At 35.9% G+C, this 25,178-nt stretch overlaps 1 protein-coding gene across 4 annotated transcripts; it reads left to right on the top strand.

Annotated features, from left to right (window-relative positions):
- The first annotated feature begins 12,090 nt into the window (after positions 1-12,090).
- Positions 12,091-25,101, top strand: gon4la (gon-4 like a). 4 transcript variants are annotated; one of them, XM_058753521.1, is made up of 29 exons: positions 12,091-12,199; positions 12,571-12,769; positions 12,968-13,039; positions 13,823-14,031; positions 14,193-14,267; positions 14,401-14,451; positions 14,666-14,716; positions 14,813-14,911; positions 14,996-15,109; positions 15,959-16,123; positions 16,605-16,815; positions 16,891-16,992; positions 17,069-17,109; positions 17,676-17,785; positions 17,875-18,079; positions 18,190-18,276; positions 18,379-18,547; positions 19,156-19,285; positions 19,380-19,527; positions 19,644-19,760; positions 19,883-21,307; positions 21,840-21,933; positions 22,094-22,194; positions 22,292-22,489; positions 22,590-22,733; positions 22,818-23,060; positions 23,195-23,376; positions 24,537-24,639; positions 24,962-25,101. In XM_058753521.1, exons 2-29 carry the CDS (start codon positions 12,592-12,594, stop codon positions 25,076-25,078), a joined length of 4,941 nt encoding a protein of 1,646 aa, XP_058609504.1. In that variant the 5' UTR covers positions 12,091-12,199; positions 12,571-12,591; the 3' UTR covers positions 25,079-25,101. The 4 variants fall into 4 exon arrangements, with proteins under 4 accessions (XP_058609504.1, XP_058609503.1, XP_058609506.1 ...); XM_058753520.1 differs by having other exon boundaries at positions 12,175-12,305; XM_058753523.1 differs by having other exon boundaries at positions 12,175-12,305; positions 14,666-14,710.
- Positions 25,102-25,178: the final 77 nt, after the last annotated feature.

Raw genomic sequence — 25,178 nt, forward strand, 5'->3', positions numbered from 1 at the left:
AACAATGTTCCACAGCAGACTGACCTACTCACGACTGAATTTGCTCAGAAGCTAGTTTAAAGCTTTTGATCTTAGACTGAAATTAGGCTCGTGCTTCTCTGTATTTAGCTAAATTTGTTCCAAACTGCATCATAACTTTCCTTGGCATCCAGATAATATAATGTTCATATAATCCCATTAAAATCACTGGAGTAATTTGAGGATGCAACTATCAAGCAGATAATATTAATCAGCTAATATATATGTGCACAAAACGCAGCTCTTACACTGTGTTTTTCTTCTGTTTCTGTTGTTGTGGTGGGATCCATTGTTTCCTTATTGATTGTAGATTCATCTTTTGAAACAAACAAACAAAAACCCAGACAATTAACTTTCAAGAATGTTTCTACAGTTAGAAGAATATTTTGTCCTATATAATAGCAGTATATTCATTTCATTAAGAAGCTTTGCGTTTTTCTTTCTAATTAGAGAACATTTAACCAGTTTCTTTAACCGTTTCTTGAACTGATATATCATTAAAGGGTAATCTCTTTAAACAAATATATCTATAACCTCACATCGAGTGAATTCTAAATCAGAATGTTAGATTTTAGTCTGTTAATCTGTTAACTGACCCAATACATTGCAATTTTATCTTACATTATCAGTTACATTATCAGTAACAAAAAAAAAAATCTTGTTTTCTTACCCATAATGCTGAGAGAGAACAGCAGAGCCAGCAACGAATCAGGTGCTCCATTCGGACTGCAGACCCATCAGGCTTTCACTTGCTCCCAGACTGTTTATTTTCAAGAAGAAAAACAAACATTAAATTTCCTTTATGTGTGCAAGAACGTGTACAAAACATTATTTCTTTTTTGAATGTTTTTTTTTTTTTCTTCTCTCTGAGCAACTGATTTTACAGCTTTTACTTATTCAGAATGTTTTACTGCTGCAGTTAACTGTGCACTAAGAAGAACTAAATATAGGTGGGAGCTGAACTCCTAGACAGCTGTCTAAAGGCTGTCTAGTTTCTTTCTTATTGTGATGTATATCCAAGTGAATGAATAGGCTAGTTTGAGCCTGATAGTTGATCATTGTGTGATCACTGTGAAATGCATGCTGGTTAGAAATGTGTCCAAGTGTTGTCCGACTTGCTCGGATGTCATATTGACGTATATGTCACATTTTTTTTTTTTTAAACTGTCATGATTATGAGGTGGGCACAATTTTTCTCCACTGATTGCACTGATCAAAAGCACAATGGTAAATGACTTTCTGATGACACAGCTGAATGCTCATTGGTCTAAACAACTATGATGTATTGTTCTTTTCTAAAATGTTTGATTTTGTAACTCTGATATCATGTTTCTTTGTGTATAAACCCCCGACAATGCGATGTCTCTATGGGATATGTGATTGTTGTCATATTTCTAAAATAAAAATTAAAATACTAAACTCTATATGCAAATAAAAACTTTTCTAGACATTTCTGAGGCAATGACTGTTGTTCAAGCACCATTTATATAGCAGGAGGCCTTGCTCCAGATGTGCACTTGAATCTCCAGGCGCTGTTCAATGAGGCTTCATTATTTCTCTGAGAAATGAGTTTACCCATAGCATCAGCTACTGACGCGATGTCGAGTGAACTGGGAACTGTCCATCTTGACTACACTTATTTCACTCCTTTCCTCACTGCAGCTCAATGCATCTTCTGAATTATTTATTTATTTATTTTTTAGGGAGCAAACTAGTGTAAAGATAACCTTAAGGCTAACGTATGCATAGCAAAATTTCACTTTATTGTTACCAAATGGTCTGAAGTCCCCAATGGATCAAAGTTTTTGGCTGTTAGTATGAATATGTTAGCTTTAAAGTTATCTCCTAGTGTGCTCCAAAACAATGACAAAATACTAATTTGGAGGATATAAGGCTATGATTTCAGAATTTCCAATGTCTCTCCAGTACCAACACAGTTTTGATGACAAAATGTTCTGCACTTAAGCGAGAAGAGGGTCTTTAAACAGAACAAAACGCCCTTAATTTTTGGCCAACGCCCTCAGTATTAAGAGATCTATTGGCAGTAAGGGCGTTTTCCTGTCTGTGTACTTTCCTGTCCGACTCATCTGAAATCTGCACGGGATGCTGTAGGCTATATTACAGCACTGTTGATGAGACCAAACATCGCAAAAGGTTAGACAGACAGCCTTTATCAGTCGCCATTATAAACCGTACTGACAGGTTGAAGAGATATAACACCCGTGAAATCTACCAACATAAATTACAAGCTTATCAAACAACAGATCATCACATGAGTGTGCAGAATTCATCTGAGTTTGGTAATGACAGTCTACCTTCAGTTGTCTACCTTTCAATAAAATGTTTCTGTCTTCTATTATCATTATCTTTATATCTATCGGACAACCATGTAGCTACAGTAACAGTAAGTTATTTAAAACAATTAAACTAATTCTGGTCTATCGGCCAATAAAGTAATTTTATTTTTTTATTAATGTTTTGTTCCTTATAATATATCAAGACACTAAATAATTAAAAACAAACAAAAATGATCATATTAAGCATAAAGTCAAACCTGAGTGGTGTCTCTCTGTGTTTCATCGGTCCAGTGTTACTAATAGCGGTCTCTGCTGGCTTTTATATAGACACTTATAATCAGTTATTAGAAATCACATGACCTCGCTCGAGAAAGTGGGGATGCGTTTGCTTCGTTTATGTGTTGTTTGTGTAACTGCATACAGTTAGCTGAAAGCCTATTTTTGTGTGGGCTACAATATTTTTTTTTATCCTTATTCGAAACCTGTATTCTTGATTCTTGAATCCAGTCACAGTTCATAATTTCCATAATAGAGACAAATCACCTCATTATAGTAAGTAGCCAGCCTACTTTTCACAGATGCTCAGTCATTTAGTCTCTGCAAAACATCTCCACTTTATCCCCACTAAAGATGTGATCTCTGTTATAGGCTATTTAATGGCAATTTGTCATAAGGTGTTTACTTTGAAAACCAGCCTGCACGATTCATTTTCAGAGGTCCAAGTTGTCCAAACAGCATATATGTGTGTGTATATATATATATATATATATATACAGTCATGACCAACAATATCAGCTCCCTTGGTAAATATGATCAAAGAAGGCTTTGAAAATTAATCTGCATTGTTAATCCTTTTGATCTTTTATTTAAAAAATTCGCAAAAATCTAACCTTTCATTGGATAATAAGAATTTAAAATGGGGGGAAATATCATTATAAAATAAATGTTTGTCTCAAATACACGTTGGACACAATTAACGGCACCCTTTTATTCAATGCTTTTTGAAACCTCTATTTGCCAGTTTAACAGCTCTAAATGTTCTCCTATAATGCCTGATGAGGTTAGAGAACACCTGACAAGAGATCAGAGACCATTCCTTCATCCAGAATCACTCCAGACCCTTTAGATTCCCAGCTCCATGTTGGTGCTTCTCCTCTTCAGTTCAATCACTAATTTTCTACAGGGTTCAGGTCAGAGGACTGGAATGGCCAGCAGAAGCTTGGTTTTGTGCTCAGTGAGTTTTGAGGTTTGTGTTTGGATTATTGTCCGGTTGGAAGATCCAAACATGGCCCATTATAAGATTTCTAACAGAGTCAGTCACTTATTGATTTTTTATTTGTTGGTATTTGATAGAATCCATGATGCCATGTGTCTAAACAAGATGTCCAGGACCTCCAGCAGAAATATAGACCCACAACATCAAAAATACAGCAGTATATTTCATTGTACACATGGGGTACTTTTTATCCCTGTGTTCACCAAACCACTCTTGAGTGTTTGCTGCTAAAAAGCTAATTTTTTAGTTTCATCTGACCATAGAAGCCAGTGCCATTTGAAGTTCCAGTCGTGTCTGATAACTGAATATGCTGGAGTTTGTTTTTGGATGAGCGAGAAGAATTTTTCTTGAAACCCTCCCGAACAACATGTGGTGATGTAGGGGCTGTTTGACAATTTTTTTTAAAGGTTTTCTGACCCTGTGACTCAACTATTTTCTATTTTCTATTTTCACCCTGGAGTGCTCAAAATTGTGAATATGAATGGGAATATACTTCAGAGTTATTTTACTCATAAGAATTTCTAGGGGTGCCAATAATTGTGTCCAACGTTTTTAATTTATTTCATAATGATATTTCCCCCCATTTTAAATTTTTTTTATCCAATGAAAGGTTAGATTTTTGTGAATTAAAAAAAAAAAAAGATTAACAATGCAGATTAATTTTCACAGCCTTCTTTGATCATATTTACCAAGGGTGCCCTATTTTTGGCCATGACTGATATATATATATATATATATATATATATATATATATATATATATATATATATATATATATATATATATATATATACACACACACACACACACACACGTGTGTAGGCCCTACAGACAGTGTTGCCAGTTTTTAATTTGATTGTGCAGGTAAAAATGGTTTGGGGTCGGTTTGGGGTCAGTTTGGTGGTTTTCAAATATCTAAACTGTATAGGCTAAAAAACAAAACCCAAATGTGCATGTACTCGGCTACATCCATCACCATGATGTTACTAAACACACACCTTCTGCAGAGTCGGCTGATGTTGACTTCGCCAGCCGCAGTTTTAGCCAATCATGAGGAATCAGCAGATTTAGCACGATATGGAATCAGATTTTGAATGTAGCCTATAGCTGTATATTCAAGTGATCACAATGCTAGAGTGGCCTAAATATAGCCTAGGTTAGGCTACACGGTAAAGAGTGGGAGAGTGACTCAACTTAAAACATGAATTACACCTGTCGAGGGAAATGACACAAAGGATCTTGGTTGATATCAATGTAACTGAAATCAGTGCGCAGTTAAATAATTTGATCAAAATCGAAACTGAATATGGAACTATACGACTCTGTCCTGCATCAGAAAGCTAGTGGACTTCATTAGTTTTGCATTGCAAAGTTCTGTTCTGTAGCCTATATTCACGAAAGGTGTGCTGTAGTTCTGTCTGAAGTTAAAGTGCAACACGAAGGTAAGCGCATTATTGTTGTTATTTTGTTGTTATCGGGTTATCGTACAGTAGCAATGAATGTCCCAGTTTTGACTGTCGTGTGTGCTTGAACGAGTGTGTAATAATTGTGTTGCTTCCGATCACTTCCACTTCCATTTAAATTGGCTTATTCTGAGTGCCGACACTGAAAATGATGCATGTGTTTTTCAGAAGGTATCGGTTAATTTCTTGATTGTTGTTTTGACATAGGCTGGATTTGGGCGGGTTTTGGTGAGCTTTTGGGCTGTAAATCATCCACCTGATCTAGCAAGACTTCAAAATTAAAATAAATAAATGTATAATGTAATGTAGCATAAACATAGTTTATGATCTGTTTTATAAGGAGTAAAGTGGAAAGGGCTGCTGGCTGAGAACCAGACACCTTTGTGTGTGTGTGTGTGTGTGTGTGTGTGTGTTTTTTTTTTTTTTTGTGTGTGTGTGTGTGTGTATTTATAATTTTTTTCTTGTAATACAACATTTGTATAATATATACAGTATATTATACATTTTTTATAATAAATATTTTCTACACTATTTACATTGTATTTCCATATGTGGTCACCATATAAGCAGTAATACTGCCAGATGCAGATGTCACTGCCTCAAACCAAGGCGCCAGAATCTACCAGGGTTTGGCAGCCTCGCAGGATGCAAAGGCATTGAGGGACCACCCAGACACCAGATGCTAAGCTGAGGGGTGGAGAGGCCTAGACCGGACACTCAGTGACAGCCGTGGCAGGAGAGGCTTTCATAAGAACCTCTGGGACGGCCAAAAGAGGAATTCTGGGACTCTGACCATGACGTGTAGCTCTGTCATACAGACGACTGTGAGAGGGACTCATTGCACTGTCCCTATCGGCAGAGGCTAACATTCCTGCCATAAGCCAAGGCGCCAAACGCTACCAAGGCTCGCCAGCCCTGCAAGATGCTAAGGCACGGAGGGATCGGCACTCATGTCAGGCCACCAGACGCTAAACTGACTTGAGGATCTCTGGAACTGTGGCAGTAAATAGTGCAAATAATATTTACATTTCATTTGCACTATTTACATTTTCCTCTTTACGTCTTATTCAGCGGCCTGGAACAATAGACAAACAACATATAAAAATAAACTGAATTTTTAAAGAACAGAATTTTTTAGGGAAAATGAAACGTGATGTAATGAATATATCGTAAATTATTGTAACTCAATACCTTAAACCAATCATGTTGCAGGATTTCCTCAAATGACTTGGGTTTTGCTGCAGGAGAGACTGAATCAGGTGGCAGCAATCTGTGCAAAAGCGATGAAAGAGAGAAAGAGACGAGAGTCGGATTATTACTTCAAACTTCTTTACACAGAAGGTATAAATATCAAGCTACTTGGCTTGAATGTTACTTTTCAAGCCTTGTTCCTTGTTTTGTATGATTTCAATTACAGTTGATCTTTGTTGTAATGAATGGCATCTTACCGTTCGACAAGCCAGGCTCAGACCAGATGTTGTGTTCAATCGTGTGTAGGTCTCTGGGTTGTGGATAGCATCCACACACCATGATGAATAACAGCACTCCCAGAGACCACACAGTAGCTGGTCTCCCGTGGTACTTGCGCCTCACATAGTACTCCGGAGGGAAGTACTTTCGTGTGCCTGAGGAAAATAGATTTCATAACCAATTTCATAACGGCTCAGAATGTCATCTGTTCAAACATTAATAATTGTATTTGACATGAAATGTCAAGCATCAACCGCAGTGTGTGTAATGTTTGAGTTTATGGCAGTAAACTCACCTACAGTCGTCAAGTCCACTCTGCTGTTGTGAACTGATTCTGGACTGACTGGACTTTGGTGGACTGGAGCTGGAGGTCTTTGAACCTGCTGATCTGCAGGAGGAAGGACTTGACCACTGCAAAGAGGTTCCTGAAGACCATGATCCTCTTGAGACAAGGCAATAGACTGTAGAGAATGATCTAACAAGGGAAATATCAAATACAAGGATGTTTCAATCACAGTAATATGAAATAATAATGTTGGTGTATCTTCAGTTAATACATTTTATTTATATATTTTTTAAATCATCTGCTGAAATATTTATTACTTGATGACTTGGAATAAAAATCAAATCATGGGCTTTAAGTTGATTTTGATATTAATGTGTGATGGTGTGGATTTGTAACAGATTTAATGTCATCCTAGGGAACAGAAAAAAATCTCTTAATTAGGTTCCTATAGATGTTCTCATATATAAAAGTATGTAGACTTTATGATGTATAGAGCTCTAGTAAACAGAAAACAGTTGTCAGCATTGTCAAATGGTTATTTGATTTACCATCAACTCGTCTCTCATGTCTGAGCTGCTGCTGCTGCTCCACTTAATGGATTTGAGCGAGAGACTCTCCGTCCTCCTCCTCTTTCTCACAGGCATCTCATTTTCCTCAGCAGCAGTAACGGACAGATGTTTCTCGGCCGCGGTGATGCTGGATGTTGGGGATGTACTCTGATGGAAATCGTACACCTGAGCGCTAGAACTCTGCTTTCTCTTCAGTGCCATGATAACAGTTTTTCACTTGGACAAGTAACTCTGTAAACTCACACCTCGGTGTATTCTAACACGTATGACTTAATTAAACCCTCATCCATCCCTCCCGAACCTATAACAAAAGTGTCCATCGCGGGTCAAAATGGCCCGAAGACCTTCAACGTTAAAAAAAAAATTTCAGTCCTGAAATTTTTTTCTTATCCATTTAAATACAAATAAAAAAATTCTAATTATTTATGTAGGGTATTTATTATTTTTTGGTGATTTTTATTTTATTTATATTAAATTCTGGATATTTCTAAGAATCTATGAGCAAATAAGCAATTTTGTTACAGTATTTCAGCAAAAAAAAAAAATAAACATAAGAGACAATTCCAGTCCAAAATCATCAAAAACCTTCTGATGGGCCCTGAGTCTTTCTTACGCCATCTGGTGGGGAAAAAAAGTCATAAAATTGCATTTTATGGTTACTGCCACTAGAGGGGCCCATAGCATCCTATGGAGATTCTTAACTGAGCCTTACATGTGAAACCTTTACATTTTGAGCATATTAAGGCTTCAAATTGGTTGCTAACATTCAAATATATATTTTGTGAAAAAAAAAATTAAAGTTACACTGGATTATAATCTAAACATATGAATATTCATACAATTTCATAAATATGTAAAAAAAAAAAAACAAAAAAACAAATATATATATATATATATATATATATACACACACACACACACACACACACACACATATATATATATATATATATATATAATACATATTTAAAAATCTAAAAAATGATATAAACTAATTGGTCTCCACCACATAACTCAAAATGAACTGTTTTAAGTAAAAAAATATTGCAAAATGACAGTCATATCCCAGCAGAAACAAGCATTTTTAGACTATTAATGTCAGTGAATTTTAGACAAAAGTTTGTATTTCTCTAGAAAATGCATGTTATTTTAATTTATTTATTTATTTTTGCACTATTGTTATATCTTAATATATTTCTTTTGATTATATTTTTTCCCTTCCAGATTGTGTGGTCATCTCAAGTTCTAATTGCATCCAAACTATAACTGACCGGTTCAGAACCGCATACTGCTCTCTCTAGTATGCTAGAATGTGGTTCTGAATTCAACAAATGGCACAGGATCTGCCATTTGATCATTTGATCATCATTTTCTGGCTCATCCACACACTTCCTTGAGGATTTTTGAAAATCTAAAATAAGAGAAGTTTTGTGTGATGGGTGAAGTCAACTTATCACTTTTTACAGTGTATTATTGGGATTTGGTGATCATCTGGTGATCATCTTTTTCCAGCTAATTTTGATCAAAATCCATCCAACTTTAAAGAGCTGGAGAGTTTTATTGCCAGATGACATAACTGCATCACACGCTTATAAAAAACAAAAGTTGTTCATTGGCGTGGATGCTATAGTTATCCTTTTAGTTATTTTTATGGTTTACACTTACATTTACTCATTTAGCAAACGCTTTTATCCAAACCAACTTACAAACGAGGACAATAGGAGCAACAAAGTACACATAGCAAGGGTTATTTTTTTAATAATAAATAGAAAGAATAAAAAGTAGATAGAAACAGAATAGAAAGAGTTAGTGTTCAAGTTATTGTTTTTTATAATAGAAAGAACAGAATAGAGAAAGCTAGTGTGTTTCAATGCACTGTAAAAAGTGATAAGTTGACTTAACTTAAAAAAATTGAGGAAACCCGTTGCCTTAAAATGTTTAAGTAAATGATCATTAAAAAAATAAGTTAATTGAATTGTCAAGTTCACTATTAGCTGGAAAAAGATGATCACCAGATGATCACCAAATCCCAATAATACACTGTAAAAAGTGATAAGTTGACTTAACTTTTTTTTAATTATTAACTTAATAATTTTAAGACAACGGGTTTCCTCAATTTTTTAAGTTAAGTCAACTTTCACTTTTTACATTGTGAATAAAAGAAAACAAGTAGATAGAATAGAAATAGAATAGCGAGTGCTAGTGTTAGAGGGTCCAGTTTTTATAATAAATAAAAAGAAAACAAGCAGATAAATTGCTCGTGCTTCTTCTCATTTGTGCTGGAATTAAGCATTTGCTAAATGATTAGATGTAACCTGACTTATAATAAATTCGAAAAGTTTAAACTTTTAGGTTAGTCACTTCACTAAGAAACATTCTTTCTGATTTCCATATGTCTTGTTTGTCCCTAAAGTCATGTGTTTATGACTGCTGGGGAAAAGCACAGTGTTGCCAACTAATTTTCAGGGAAGTTGCTAAAGGTTGATTTGTGACATTGTGACATCATTGCGTAATCACGACGCAAAACTGTCACTACCACATTAAATCTCAGCAAAAATATTTTATATGTCCATTTCGATTTGTTCGTTAAGTAATATAAATTTATAATATAATATTAAAATGTAAATAACTATTTTATTAAATACATTGAATTTTTGAAAGCACACATTTTTGAACGATTACAATTTGTTTGTTTTTTTAGCTATTAAACTAGTCAAACACATTGTGAACAATTATATTTTTAAGCAGTGTATTAGTAGTTAGTTAGTATGCTACACTCTAAGAAAAGTCTGTAAAATAGGGCACAATCTACTATGTTATTATGAAGGAATTTTCCATATTGATTTTTCCACAGTTTTTTTTTTTTTTTTTTACCTGCATTTTTAATTACACATTGTATTTTGTGTTTTCGGGTTACAACAGATAATGGATAATGTCCTGGAAAATTACTAGTACCTTTTCCATTTTTCTAGAAATTTACCTAAAAATTAAAGGTAAAAAAATACCTGATCAACAATTGCAAGTACTAACAAAATGTATCATAAATGAACAATTATTCAATTATTTGTTATTATTATTAACATTATTAAATTAAACAATTGGAAATAGCAGCAAACGTAATTCACGTGATGTGTGTAATACTAGGCATGTTTGGGTTTTCTTCTATAATTTAGATGGTAAATGTGTGTCACTTATCAAAAGTTGCAAAAAGTTGCCAAATTAACTTAAAAAATTGAGGAAACCCGTTGCCTTAAAATGTTTAAGTAAATGATCATTAAAAAAATAAGTTAATTGAATTGTCAAGTTCACTATTAGCTGGAAAAAGATGATCACCAGATGATCACCAAATCCCAATAATACACTGTAAAAAGTGATAAGTTGACTTAACTTTTTTTTTTTAATTATTAACTTAATAATTTTAAGACAACGGGTTTCCTCAATTTTTTTAAGTTAAGTCAACTTTCACTTTTTACATTGTGAATAAAAAGAAAACAAGTAGATAGAATAGAAATAGAATAGCGAGTGCTAGTGTTAGAGGGTCCAGTTTTTTATAATAAATAAAAAGAAAACAAGCAGATAAATTGCTCGTGCTTCTTCTCATTTGTGCTGGAATTAAGCATTTGCTAAATGATTAGATGTAACCTGACTTATAATAAATTCGAAAAGTTTAAACTTTTAGGTTAGTCACTTCACTAAGAAACATTCTTTCTGATTTCCATATGTCTTGTTTGTCCCTAAAGTCATGTGTTTATGACTGCTGGGGAAAAGCACAGTGTTGCCAACTAATTTTCAGGGGAAGTTGCTAAAGGTTGATTTGTGACATTGTGACATCATTGCGTAATCACGACGCAAAACTGTCACTACCACATTAAATCTCAGCAAAAATATTTTATATGTCCATTTCGATTTGTTCGTTAAGTAATATAAATTTATAATATAATATTAAAATGTAAATAACTATTTTATTAAATACATTGAATTTTTGAAAACGCACACATTTTTGAACGATTACAATTTGTTTTTGTTTTTTTTAGCTATTAAACTAGTCAAACACATTGTGAACAATTATATTTTTAAGCAGTGTATTAGTAGTTAGTTAGTATGCTACACTCTAAGAAAAGTCTGTAAAATAGGGCACAATCTACTATGTTATTATGAAGGAATTTTCCATATTGATTTTTCCACAGTTTTTTTTTTTTTACCTGCATTTTTAATTACACATTGTATTTTGTGTTTTCGGGTTACAACAGATAATGGATAATGTCCTGGAAAATTACTAGTACCTTTTCCATTTTTCTAGAAATTTACCTAAAAATTAAAGGTAAAAAAATACCTGATCAACAATTGCAAGTACTAACAAAATGTATCATAAATGAACAATTATTCAATTATTTGTTATTATTATTAACATTATTAAATTAAACAATTGGAAATAGCAGCAAACGTAATTCACGTGATGTGTGTAATACTAGGCATGTTTGGGTTTTCTCTTCTATAATTTAGATGGTAAATGTGTGTCACTTATCAAAAGTTGCAAAAAGTTGCCAAATAAATTTTAAAAATAGATAAATTTGTTGCTAAGTGCTTTTGGAAGAAAAGGTTGCTAGGGCAGTCTGAAAAGTTGCTAAATTTAGCAACAAAATTGCTAATTTGGCAAGACTGGAAAAGCAATAAATTAGTTAAAAATTAAATTGCATGACTTACAAGCTTGTAAACACCCGATAGGGGGACTTTTATTTTCACATTCACTAATTCCGTTCAGGAAGCCGGAAGTGACGTGCTTCTCGTCATCGCAGCGCTGATGTACAGTGTGTTGGCGGGTGTGTATAAAGTATTGGAATTGTTCATCATGTTTGCACAGAAGCCTTACAGCGTTATTAAATATGAAAAGCGGAATATTCTGTTGATATGACAGTTATAATGGAGGTAACGTTCCTGTCCCGGACAACACTTCTGCTTCACTGTAGAAAGCTGCTGTCGCTAACCCTTAAAAGTAAAGCGAGATATCGAAATATATATATGTATATATATTATACCAAAACAAATATTTATAATATAAACTAAAACGAATAGTTTGCCACTGGGAATGGGCATAATAATGAAAAGAATAGGAGTTATTAAGACGCAAGTGTTCACATGTACATCTATATCAATATTTGTTCTACAGTATGGATGATATTTATCCCGACAGGTGTGAATATGGCAATGTGAGATGGATCAATCCCGGAAGCGGAGATTAAATAATAGGAAAACTGGGCTTTCTCAGTGTAAAGTGGCGAGAAATGAAGAGCCGGAGGAAGTTTGTGAGAGCAGAGATGTTACAGACGCTACAGGATCAGACAGACACTTCAGTACCATCAGAGCCTCCAGCCCTCAGTCTGACAGCGCCAGTAAGACACCTTTACAACCGAGTGAGCTGTCTGCCTGGACAGTTAACACGCTTTTATGTTCATATATGAACGTACTAGTACTATATGAAAGGTATCAAGGACAGTGGCAGCATTACCACATTTACTGTGGTAATACTGTGCTATTCCAGTATCTTGGACCATGTTGTTAATGAGAAACGTCTGTGTGACTGCTATTAGGTCAAGAACAGCATGCTGCATGTATCCAGAAGCCTGAAGATGACGCTGAGAAGACCTTGATCATCACATGCAGTGAGTTCTCAAAGGACTCTCCTCATTAGTGATTTTTCACAGATACGTGGACCAGAGGTGCATTTCACAAAAGCATCATGAGCCTGAATTAAAAAAATAAATAAATAGTGGCCAGGGATGGCAAGCACAGCCTAGGTCGATTCATTGGGCAATATTTGGCTTTTTTTTTTTTTTATTAAGTATTTAAATATTTTTTAGCCAGTTTATCATTTTTTAATTATTTAGAATAAAAACAATGTTGAAATTAAAATGGCACAACTTGCAGAGTAGAGATTCACAAATTTTCTGTCAACTGAACCCTTAAGATGTAAAATATTTACTTTGTTTTACTTGCATTACAATGTAAATATATTGCTAGTAGTATATATTACTATATTGTAACTCTGGGAATTAATATTTAAATAATTTCTCAACACATTTGCATGTTCTCTGATGCTGGGTAATGGTTCCATTGGTGTTTTAGGAATGTGATGAAATTTAATATAATAATAATATTAGGCCTAATAAGAAGAAGAAGACGACTACTTTGCAAATTGCAGTTGTACTGCAAAAAAAAATGATGATAGTTATAATAATATTTTACATCATAATTTATTTTGCATCATGAGTTAAAATATTATTATTTATATTTTAAATGGTTTACTTTCAAATTTTCCAAACCTTGTGCTTTTAATATTAAGCTTTTTTTTTTTTTTTTGAATATTGGTGAAATCCTGTAAACATCTGTTCTCAAATGTATTAAAACAGTGTAGAATAATCATCAACCATGTGATTCTCTTTCAGACAAGGAACAGGGTGGAACACGAACACTGGGCAGAAGGAAGGGTTTGAGGAGGAAGAGAGACGCAGTCAGTGAAGTAGAAGCTCAGCAGAAGGAAGCTGAAGATGAAATCCAACCAGAGGTGGAGATTGACCGAGAGCTGGACAGAGAACTTGAAAATAAATCTCGTCAACATAACCTGACCTCTGCGAACGTTCGTAGCATCATTCATGTGAGTGTGGACAGCTTCCTCAAGCCCTGTGCAGATATTATTGCCTTATTTCCTCAAGACACAAGTTACAAATCTTTCCTCAGGCATACCAAGCCTTTTGTGATCATCCCTTTGACTTTGTATTCAGCAAGTTGCTCAGCATCTTTACTGTCCATTTGCAGGAAGTGATCACCAATGAGCATGTTGTGGCCATGATGAAAGCTGCTATCAGTGATACTGAACCCATTCCTATATTTGTGAGTATAAATGTCCTGCTGGAAAGTGATTGACAGCTGGTTAACCCTGTATCATGATCAAGCTGTATCATATTTGATATGCAAACTTATAAGCATGATCAAAACAACTAAAATTTCTCTCTCTGTCTCTCAGGAACCCAAGATGACCCGCTCTAAACTAAAGGAGGTTGTGGAGAAAGGAGTTGTAAGTTGCTTTAATTGCATAGGAGCTGTAAAGTAACATATATTATACTGCTACATATTTACAGTTATCTATTTTAATTTTGCAGCATTTATATTAGTTGCATTATTTAATAGCTACTTAACATTTCAGGTTGGTAACATTCTTTAATTGTCCTCCCTGAAAATGACATAAAACATTAATAAACACAATGAGGTGTTTTTGTTTGATTCTGTAGGTCATTCCTGCTTGGAACATTTCACCAATTAAGAAGCCCTCAAAGGTGAAGGTAATCGGCAGAGTATACCAGCAATAAAACATGTACAAGAACAGGAGCAGACCGTTATATATAGAATATAATATTAAATGGTGTATGCGCTTACAGAAGGGACCCCAGTTTGTGGATATTCCTTTAGAAGAGGAAGACTCCTCTGATGAAGAGTATCGTCCTGATGAAGAGGAGGAGGATGAGACAGCTGAGGAGGTTGGAGAGAATGATTTTTGTATGATTTGATACTGTTTTGTCCTCAGTGAATTTGTAGAGACTGTTTGTGTGTGCGATTGGTAGACTCTTCTGGAAAGTGACTTTGAGAACTCATCATCTTCTCCACGGTGCAGTCGAGTGAACCTCCACAGATCAAGCTCTGAACATGAGGAGGATGGAGCCAGCAGCTCTAGACCGGTAAGACATCCGTAGATGGACATGCTATAGCTAAAAAGTAATACAGTGTTCAGTGTTTTTTAGCTTTTTGTTTATTTTCATTGTACGCTACCATTCAAAAGTTTGGGGTCAGTTAGATTTAACGTTTTATGTTTTGCAATTTAAAACAACTCTTTTTTTTTTAATATATATTTTAAAATGCAATTTATTCCTGTTATGCAAAGCTGAATTTTCAGCATCATTACTTCAGTGTCACATGATCATTCTAACATGTAAATTTGTTTCTCAAGGGAGAAACATTTCTTATTATTACCAATGTTAAAAACAATTGTGCTGCTTCAGATTGTTGTAAAAAGATTCCAGGATTATTTGATGAATAAACATTACTTACTTTCTATCCTCCAATGGGTTCTTGCCCTGAAATAACTTCATGACCTCTGCTTTTTCCAATTAAAGAAGCTATCATCTCAACCAAACAGTAGTTATTGCCAAAAAGATTAAAAATGTTTCATGCCAGAAGCAGAATACAGCATTGTTTAAACTAAGAATGAACAATACTTCTACAGCATTTATTGATCTTGGTTAATGTTTATTTTAGCATTTACTAACTCATTATTAAAATCACAAGTTGTGTTTGTTAACATTAGCTAATGCACTGTGAACTAACATGAATTAACAATGAACAACTCTATTTTTATTAACTAACATTAACAAAGATTAATAAATAGTATAATAAATGTATTGATCATTGTTTGTTCATGTTAGTTAATACATTAACTAATGTTAACAAATGACACCTTATTGTAAAGTGTTACCAATGTTTTAAACTCTCAAAAACAAGCACAAATCAATTACTGTGCACAAAAACAGAACCTTCGCAGATCTAGGCACCTGACAGTAGCTGTGACCCCAATGGGACCCCCACCACCACCACCGGCCCCCTCCAGGGCCCCACCAGATTGCAGCTTCTTAGAGAAACTCCATGCGGTGGATGAGGAGCTGGCCATCGGCCCTGACTGCATTGAGTCATATCAGGTGCATCTCTCTTCTCTCCTGCTGTTTATGTAATCAACAAGTCATTTGTGTTTTTGGTGGGGTTGTTGGTCGAACCAGCAACAGTAATATTGTGAAATATTATTACCATTTGAAAAAGATATTTCTTTTAGAATATATATATATATTATTATTATTTTTTATTTTTTATTTTTTTCCCTTTTAAAATATATTTTAAAATATATTCTTGTTATGTAAAGCTGAATTTTCAGCATCATTATTCCAGTCTTCAGTGTTTTATGATTCATTCTACTATGCTGCATAATAACCATTATTATAAACGTTGAAAACTATTGTGTTGCTTAATGTTTTTGTGAAAACCATATATTTTTTTTTTTTTTTGTAATGTTCTGTACTGTCAAAAGTTAATGGATCATGTTCGTAGTTATTGTGATTTTTCTTCAGCTGTTGTTATTCAGCTAATTCTAATGTTTCTTCAAACTGAATCTCTCTTTGCCATTAGAGTCTCAGTAGTGCTAATGGAGAGGAGAGCCTGATTTCATTTCGCACACGATCCAAGCGCCCGCTGAGAAACGTCCCTCTGGGGCGCCTGGAGGCGGAGCTACGTGCTCCTGACATCACTCCAGACATGTATGAGTTTGGCTCCACCCCTGAGGACAGAGAATGGACGCAGTGGCTGCAGGGCCTCATGAGTTCAGATATGGAGAATGAAGGTACAGACAGGCTGAAATAATCACCATGTATGTGCTTCCTCATATGTGTTTCTCAAAAACTTATTCTCTTGCCAGAGGAGGGTGATGATGAAGATGACCCAGAGTACAATTTCCTGGCTGAAATTGATGAGCCTGATGTGGAGGACTATAGGAATGACAAGGCAGTGCGCATTACCAGTGAGTTCATTTGAAAGAAATGATTGGCAATGATTGTTTTTTAGATATTAATTACCTTCTTTCCTTTGTTACTCAGAAAAGGAAGTCAATGACTTGATGGAGGAGCTATTTGACACAGTAAGGATCTTATATTCTTGCACATCCCTAATAAAAAGATTGTTTTTCAATAGTTGCCTGATCAGTAGGGCCCTTTGATTTCCATGATGCGGAAAACTTGGATGGAATTGCCGAATACAGTAATCTGTGAATATTAAAGTGCAAAAAGGCTACTATTGAAATATGATGTCTGCATGTTCTGCACATCTCTGTGAATGAATGGTGCGGTTTTGTCTTATACACGCTTACCACTGCCTCACTATATAAGGACACGAACACATAAACTTCATCTCCAGAGCTGCTCTCATAGTTCAGTTCATGAACATTTTACCATTTAATTTGAAATCTATCATCAGATATTGCTTTTTGAATTCAACTGATTAGACACCAGTTTTGATTATTAATATTTAAATAATCCATTAAAATGGAATCCAGTAAAATGAAAACAGAATTTGGGAAAAAAATAAATAGATTTCATAGGGCCCTACTAGTAGTCAAAAGTAGTTCAACTGTTAAGACCTATCTTTACTTAGAACATGTGTCTGTGTTTCTTCCTCTGTGCTGAACCTGTTCTCAATCACCTGTAGTTTCAGGATGAATTAGGGAGTCAGGAAGAAGAAGGACATGAAGAAGAAGAGGAAAAAGAGGAAGATGAGAGTCCCCTGCAGGAGCCACCTGGCGTTATGGAGAATATTCAGTATGTCCATCCTCAATTTCACAACCATCACATCATGTATACAGCTGATATACAATTGCACTATAAGGTGAAATGTTTACTATGTTTAGGTACGAGGATCCATTAGCAGATGTCTTGAAGCAGCGATATCGTACAGTGCGGGAGCAGCTGGCGGCGGTGAAGAAACGGAAGGCTCTGTTGGAGAGTAAAGGAGTGTCTGTACCTCCACCCTGCCCTCAACGCCCCTCTAGCCCCATAACATCCATGACCATGAACACAGCTCAGAAGCTACAGCTACAGCAGCAGATCCAGCAGGTCTAGAAAGACTGATGCTTTCATTTGGTCAATTTAAAGATGTGCAAACTTTTCTCAAAGGAGTTTCTCCTTTGACTTTTTCTCCTTTGACTGTGTTGTTTATCCTGCAGCATGTGCAGCTCCTCACGCAGGTGAACATGTTGTGCTGTTCGGTTAAAGGTCTGGAGACAGAGGCTTCAACAAGCAGACAGTTCTTGGTGAGACATGCACACATATTAGAGAAACACCCTATGATGTACAGTATATGTATATGTTAATTCTGTCATTTTCTCTCTCTTTTTTCCATCGTACTCTCTCAGTTGGAGCTGCAGATGTTTTCCCAGCATGGAGACCAATCCTGCGGCCCAGTAGAGCATGGCTTCACCAGCATCTTCAAAGCCTGCAACCTTCAGAGTGCTATTTCTCTTCTGGAGGAACTAGATCAGTCACCCAAAGGAGACCCTACAGTCTCAAGTCCATGTTTCCCTGGTAATTTATCTAAACATGCCTGTCCTTGCATAATTTACATATTTCCTTCACTGTCTAAAAGCCAGATGATTTTGATCAGTTAAAGTTAAACCACAGATCAAAATATTTTGCTTTATACTCAATGTCTGGTTGTAGTAGTGATTGAGAAACAAAAATGCACTATTACACACTAAAGGCTGCATTACACTATAAAATCTGAACAGATTTTAAAACGCTACGCATTATACACTTTCCGACTTTGTAAACAGCCACAAAGGGAAACTGGCCATCATACACTACCAGAAACATGTGCCTTTGTTGCTAGGAGATGCTTGACAAATAAAAACAATATGCGTTCTAAAATCGGCTGAAAATATCAAACATGTAGGAATTATAGTCTGAAGCTATGACCGTCTGTGACCGTCATACACTATACGATTTTCTATGAAATCTGTCAACTCAAATCTAACTCTGACTTTTGTCAATTAGCGTTGATTTATCCAAACTGTATCAGGAAGAAATCAGAGCAAAATGTGTATAGTGTATTCCTGTCAACTGTAAATATAAACTTTCTAGAATTCATCTTTTTACTCTCTGTTTGCATGTTTTTTTGTTTTTTTTTTGAGTAGGATGCCAGTTTCCTGCTCCTTTGGCCTGGCTTATGGTGACTCGACCGGTGTTTCTCTACCCAGAGCTACTTCCTACAATCCAACTGCGTCCTTCTAGATTCAAAGGGCCGTTTTCTCCAGCAGAAGATTGGTACTGCAATCATGCATCAACCTGAATCGTTGCACATTCTTATACTCAAACCACACTGTTGACTGATGTTATTTCTCTTTCTCTGTCTTCTCAGCCTTGTTGTTCTAGGTCATAAGCATTTAAGAAGTACTCTAAACCCACTGCAGATGACTTGTCGCTATCTGCTTGCTGCTAGGAGCTTTATCAGTTTAAATTCACACATCCGTGATGTGTGTCATAAGCCCTTTCCCAATGTCATCAAGGTGAGTGAATGAACACAGTGTGGCATGTGGATTCCTACAGAAATTACTGGATTTCACACGAGAAAATTCACTGAAAAGTGGTAAATGGGATGTTTTTTTTCCCCAATGTTTTTTAGACATACTTTGTGACTAGAAAGTGCCCTCCCATGCCCTTGGCCTGTAAGAGGGTCAGTCCTTCTGACCAGCGCCCCCCGGTGGAGAGAGAAAAGAGCCTCATGCCTAATTGGCTCTCGGTAATAACTGCTTATAATCTTGCTCTGTTGTTGTAATTTCAGTCCTTCTGTTCTTCATTCATTGCTCCTAAATGGTAAGCATTTGATTTATGTGTGTAATGTTTAACCTTTCTCTTCTGTAGAAAAACCTGAAGTGCATTTATGAGCATGTAAGAATGTTTAACCAACCATCTGGAAACTCCCAGACTGCCAATCCAGCAGAAGAAGCCACTGAGTCTCCAGGTCCAGAAGTACATTGTAGCCTCTCTCCAGGCATGCGTTACCCTCCCAGCCTTCCTGAGGACCTTGCTCAGACACTTGAATCTTCACCTGGCTCCTGCAAAAAGAAAAACGACAAGACTGCTAAATCCACCAAGCCTTTAAAACCTCCCCCATCAGCTGAGGAACTAGAAGTGTTTCTGAACCAGTTACCAACCCTTTTACCAAAAACGATCACAGTTCCAAGTCCATCACTTTCAAACCCTTCTCATCTCGCACTGGTTCTGAGGCCAGAACCGAATCCATGTGTGCCTGGAAACGGAGCTATGAATGGGCCTTTCATAGTATCTAACATGTCAAACATGCCTCCGATGGGACAAAACCCAGGTGGAGCAGTCGTCACTTTACCGCTTGCTCCAGTCGCACCTGAACTGAGCTCTTCAAGGACTGTTCCTGTGAAAAATGCTGTAGGAACACCAATGGGCGTCTCTGGTTCTCCACAGAGAGCTCAAGTTGGTGCAACCCGGGGGGACGTAATCATCACTTTACCTGCTGCTTTGGCACCAGAGCTAAATACTTGTTCTTCACAGCATATAGCTGTGAATCAAACTGCACAAATAGTCTCCTCTAACGTTGAACCAAGAGGGTCAAACCTCATAATTACTCTTCAACCGTCTCTGATTCCCAACATTTTAAAATGTCCCACCACCATCATAAAAGCATCCAGCACCCCATCAGCTAAAGATCGTGTTAGTCAGCATTGTGGCACTCTGCTTAAAGTTGTACAGAGGGGCTCTGGTGGTCTAGCTCAAATACATCAAAAACCTCTAAATCAGTTTCTTCTCCTTCCTCCAGGCTACGTGCTTGCAAGCAGCAGCCTTAAGATAGCTGGACAAGATCAAACCTTGAAACACTCATCAGCTCTGAATAGCAAAGAGATGAAACTCAGGAAGCAACAGAGAACTCCAGACACTTTCCAAAGCTCTCATGGACCACAAGGAGACCCACCAAAAATGACATCCGTTCATGATGCTCCTACTGAGTGCTTACAAGAAACCACAGCTGCAGAGGAAGAGCTGAGTAGTGATGATGGAGTATTGATTGAGAATGAGGTGGAAGAGTATGGTGAGAAGGACCCCAGAGAGCTGTTTCTCACACTCTCTGAATCCTCCGGGAGCCCAACGCCCAGCATTGACGGGGAAGACACTGACATGGAGATTGTTTTGGGCAGGAGAGAGAAACTAGAGGAGCAGAACACAAAAGAAAGGCAAAGCAGCAATAGGCTGACGGGGAAGGAGGAGAAAACAGGTGGAGGTGTTTCAGATGTCCTGTTTGCACCAGAGCTTCAGGTCAGATCATTTTTTTATACTCTGAGATATTCATACTGAATACTAATTTTCTGTTTTTTTCTTTTACTGTAATACAAAAAATGCTCATACTGTAATACAAAATTTTTATTATTTATTATTATTGGTATTTGATATTATTATTAATTCAATTATTATTAAATAAAATATATTAATGAAAGTTTTATATACAGTTGCATTTTTCTTTTAAATCATTTTGATTCTTCTTTTATATATATATATATATATATATATATATATATTATTTGGTATATTATAAGTATTTAAGCATCCTGTCTGTTGGGAATTACAAAAAAAAAAAGTAAAATGTCTACATAATAATGTCATGAAAGTATATGTTACAATGCATAAACTTTAAAAAAATATTTCAAAATAGGCTTCTATGCAAAATTTATATCTCATTTTTACTTTAGGGGCTTGTTTTAATAAGATTCACCCAATAATAGCAGTTCCTGTTCATGCATTTTATATTTATGAGATGTTTGATTAACCTTGTCATTGTCATCAACACCAGAAAACCATCGAGAAATTCTCACATCTGGCCACAAAGATGAGATCTGAAAAGGAAGGAAGTTCAGATGATGGAAAATCAAACCATCAACCTGCAGGTAATTTTAAGTCATTATGTAGGAGTCTAAAAAAAATTTTTTATTGTGAATTCTATAGCTGAAACATTAGTTGTAATAGTTAAGCAGACACATTTACAGACATCTTCATTAGTGTGCCATGTCCTTGTAAATCTAAACTGAGTAAATGCGGTGATCGCAGGTTCTGTGGAGAGCCCTTTGGTCATTTACGATAATGCATCTGATGACGATCCTTACAGAGACGCTAAAGATGTCGCCTTTGCCCAGGCTTACCTAGAGAAGGCAAGAAATACTTAAATGCACACAAATATTAATGTTCATTTTTATGTTGTGACAGGTCAATTTTTTCAGTCTAATATTCTGTCTGTCTTTTCTCCAGGTGTATGAGGTGCTGCAGATGGTGCCTGGGAAAGTGGACGAGTTCCTGTGTGTTCTGTCAGAGTTTGAGAAAGATCCAAAAAGTCGCACGTCACTGGAGTTACTGACGAGACTCAAGCCTGTGCTGAGCGACTGGCCTGAACTGCTTCGGGATTTTGCTGCTTTTCTGCATCCAGATCAAGCCAGAGAGTGTGGCCTGGTAGAGCACAATTAACAATACTCTCATATATTCATAGCTAAATATAGCACACATAAGGTTTCATGGTACAAATTATGCTCTTCCTAATGTGTGGCTTTAGCTGGCAGAGCAGCAGGCATTTGAGCGCAGCAGACGGTTTCTACGCCAGCTGGAGTGTACTTTTGGAGAGCAGTCAGATCTCTACAGAAAGGTGGTGCACATTCTACAAGGGGGTCCGTCACAGGATCTTCCTGACTTCAAAGAGGTATTCAAAATCGGTGCAAGCAGACAAGCAGTGCTTCCTTCTTATTCTGGCATTCGATCATCTCTTCTCTTTCTTTTTTTTCAGATGAAAGCTCAAATAACATTGCTGTTCCGTGATCACACTGACTTGCTGGAGGAATTCTGGGAATTTTTTAAGCAGCTATACCCACAAGTGCAAGATGAGGATCATGCAGACAATGTGGAAACCATTCGGGGCTTGGAAAGAAACCATGCATGTCAACCAATCAGAACTGTCTTACCAGATAAAAAAATGGAGCCAGTCAAAACAACCATTAAACATAGAAGAAAAAGAGATAAACATGTTCAGGTATCACATGAAGAGAACTTCTCTCATAGTTGACTTTTCTTATATATTTAGTGTCTATAAAGATCTCAAGCCATCTGAATTGTATGCATACCTCATAATCATAATGTAAATAGTTTTATCGTCTTCTCTCTTAGATGGCAGAAACAAAAAAGAACAAGGCCAAGAAACACAGTGTAGCAACAGAGTCAAAAAAGGACGCAGCTGAGTCTTCTTCAGTGGACCGTGAACAGTCTTCATTTAACACCACAGGAAGCTCAGTCTGTGCCAAGAATATCTCACGCACACCAAATGGGAAAAAAGTAGTCCTCTGGACGAGGTTAGAAATGTTGTGCAACATTTATCTCTGACATTACACAATATTACCAGTATTTGTTTGACTGTAAATCATGTAATTTCAGAAATATTTATTTTGCTGTTATCAGGGCTGTGTGCAGTTCAGAGCTGAATTGGAAAGACCCTTTAAACTTAAGTTCAACTCCTGAAAGTAAATGGAGATAACAAACAGGATGCAAAATTAAAATGTGAAATTTAGTGGAAATTTAAGGAAATTTAAGTGTTTAAAGATCATCACATATGGTCTCACTTTAATCCAGATGCTATATAGAGAAAGAGAGAGAAATAGGTCTAATCAGTGTGTTCTGTACATGTATTATGTGTTCAGTCTTCAAAAGGTTCAGCAATGTTTTTAACTAAATTAATATTTTTATTCAGCAAGGTTGCAATAAATTTATCAAAAGGGACAGTCAAGACATTTATGATGTTGTAGAAGATTTCAGATAAATAATTTCTTAAAAATTTTCTAAACATCTAAGGATCCTGAAAAAGTCTGTTCGTTTCCACAGAAATATTTTGTGATTTCAACATTTATAATAATAAGAGATGTTTCTTGAACAGCAAATCAGCATATTAGAATGATTTCTGAAGGATCGTGTGACACTGAAGATTGGAGTAATGATGCTGAAAATTCACCTTTGCATCATTGGAATAAAGTATATTTTTAAATATTTTCAATTAGAAAATGGTTATTTTAAGTTGAAATAATATTTCACAATTTTACTGTTTGTACTGTATAATGTGTTGATGAAATAAATCCACCCTTGGTGAGCATAAAAGACTTCTTTCAAAAACATTAAAAAAATCTTACCAATCCCAGACTTTGAACGGTAGTGCTTCCATATCAAAATTAGTCCAAATTTGTTATATTTTGTCGCTTATGGTAGATAATTAAAATCTGTGACTGTTTCTTTTAGTTACAGACCAGTAGTGTCTTTATCTGTTTTTCCATCTAAAATTTCAATTAAAATCTGTGGGTTATTGCCAGTTTTATTCAAATTCACAATAATTAATTGAAAGGAAACCAAAGCATCATTTCAGAATTTTACGCAATGTTTATTGTGTAGCGGTGTACCTCTACTGAAGTTTGTATATTTATGGTATGAAATGAATGTTTCTGTGTTTTGTTTGTGTGATAAAAAGGGAGGCAGACCGTGTAATACTGACCACCTGTCAGCAGCGAGGAGCCAAGCCAGCCACGTTTCATGCCATTGCAGCCCAGCTTGGCAACAAAACAGCCAACGAGGTTTGCTTTCTTTCACATTCAGAGGCTTTTCCTCACAAAGATCATATCCAGGTCGCATTTCACCCTGAAATCAAAATTAGAGAGGAAAATGTACTTGAAAGCATAACATTCCTTAAAATGGACTCGATGCGAAATAATATTTATTTTTATTTAAGGGCAAAATATGTTCTAGACAGGCTTTTTGAGATTCACTTCTTGATCTTAAACATTTTCCTCAGCAGTGTGCAGTAACCTTTCATGAAGTCCAGTGTATACTACAGTCAGGTCGATCATTATAAATCACATAGTTGGAAGACAACCAATGTTTCCTTTTTCTCCTTAGGTTTTGGAGCGCTTTCAAGACCTCATTAAGTTGTTCCACAAATCCAGCAAGTTACATCACACAAGCCAGTCGGACACAGAGATCCAGTCCGGCACTATAGAAGATGAACCAGACTAACATTAAAAATGTGCTGAACAATAAGACTTGAACGATGCATGCAGGCTGGACCTGACGCCTGAAGTGAAGGAGAAATAATGTACACTTTAAATCTGTTTTC

Source organism: Onychostoma macrolepis, chromosome 19, assembly GCF_012432095.1.
Source record: "Onychostoma macrolepis isolate SWU-2019 chromosome 19, ASM1243209v1, whole genome shotgun sequence".
Taxonomy (NCBI): domain Eukaryota; kingdom Metazoa; phylum Chordata; class Actinopteri; order Cypriniformes; family Cyprinidae; genus Onychostoma; species Onychostoma macrolepis.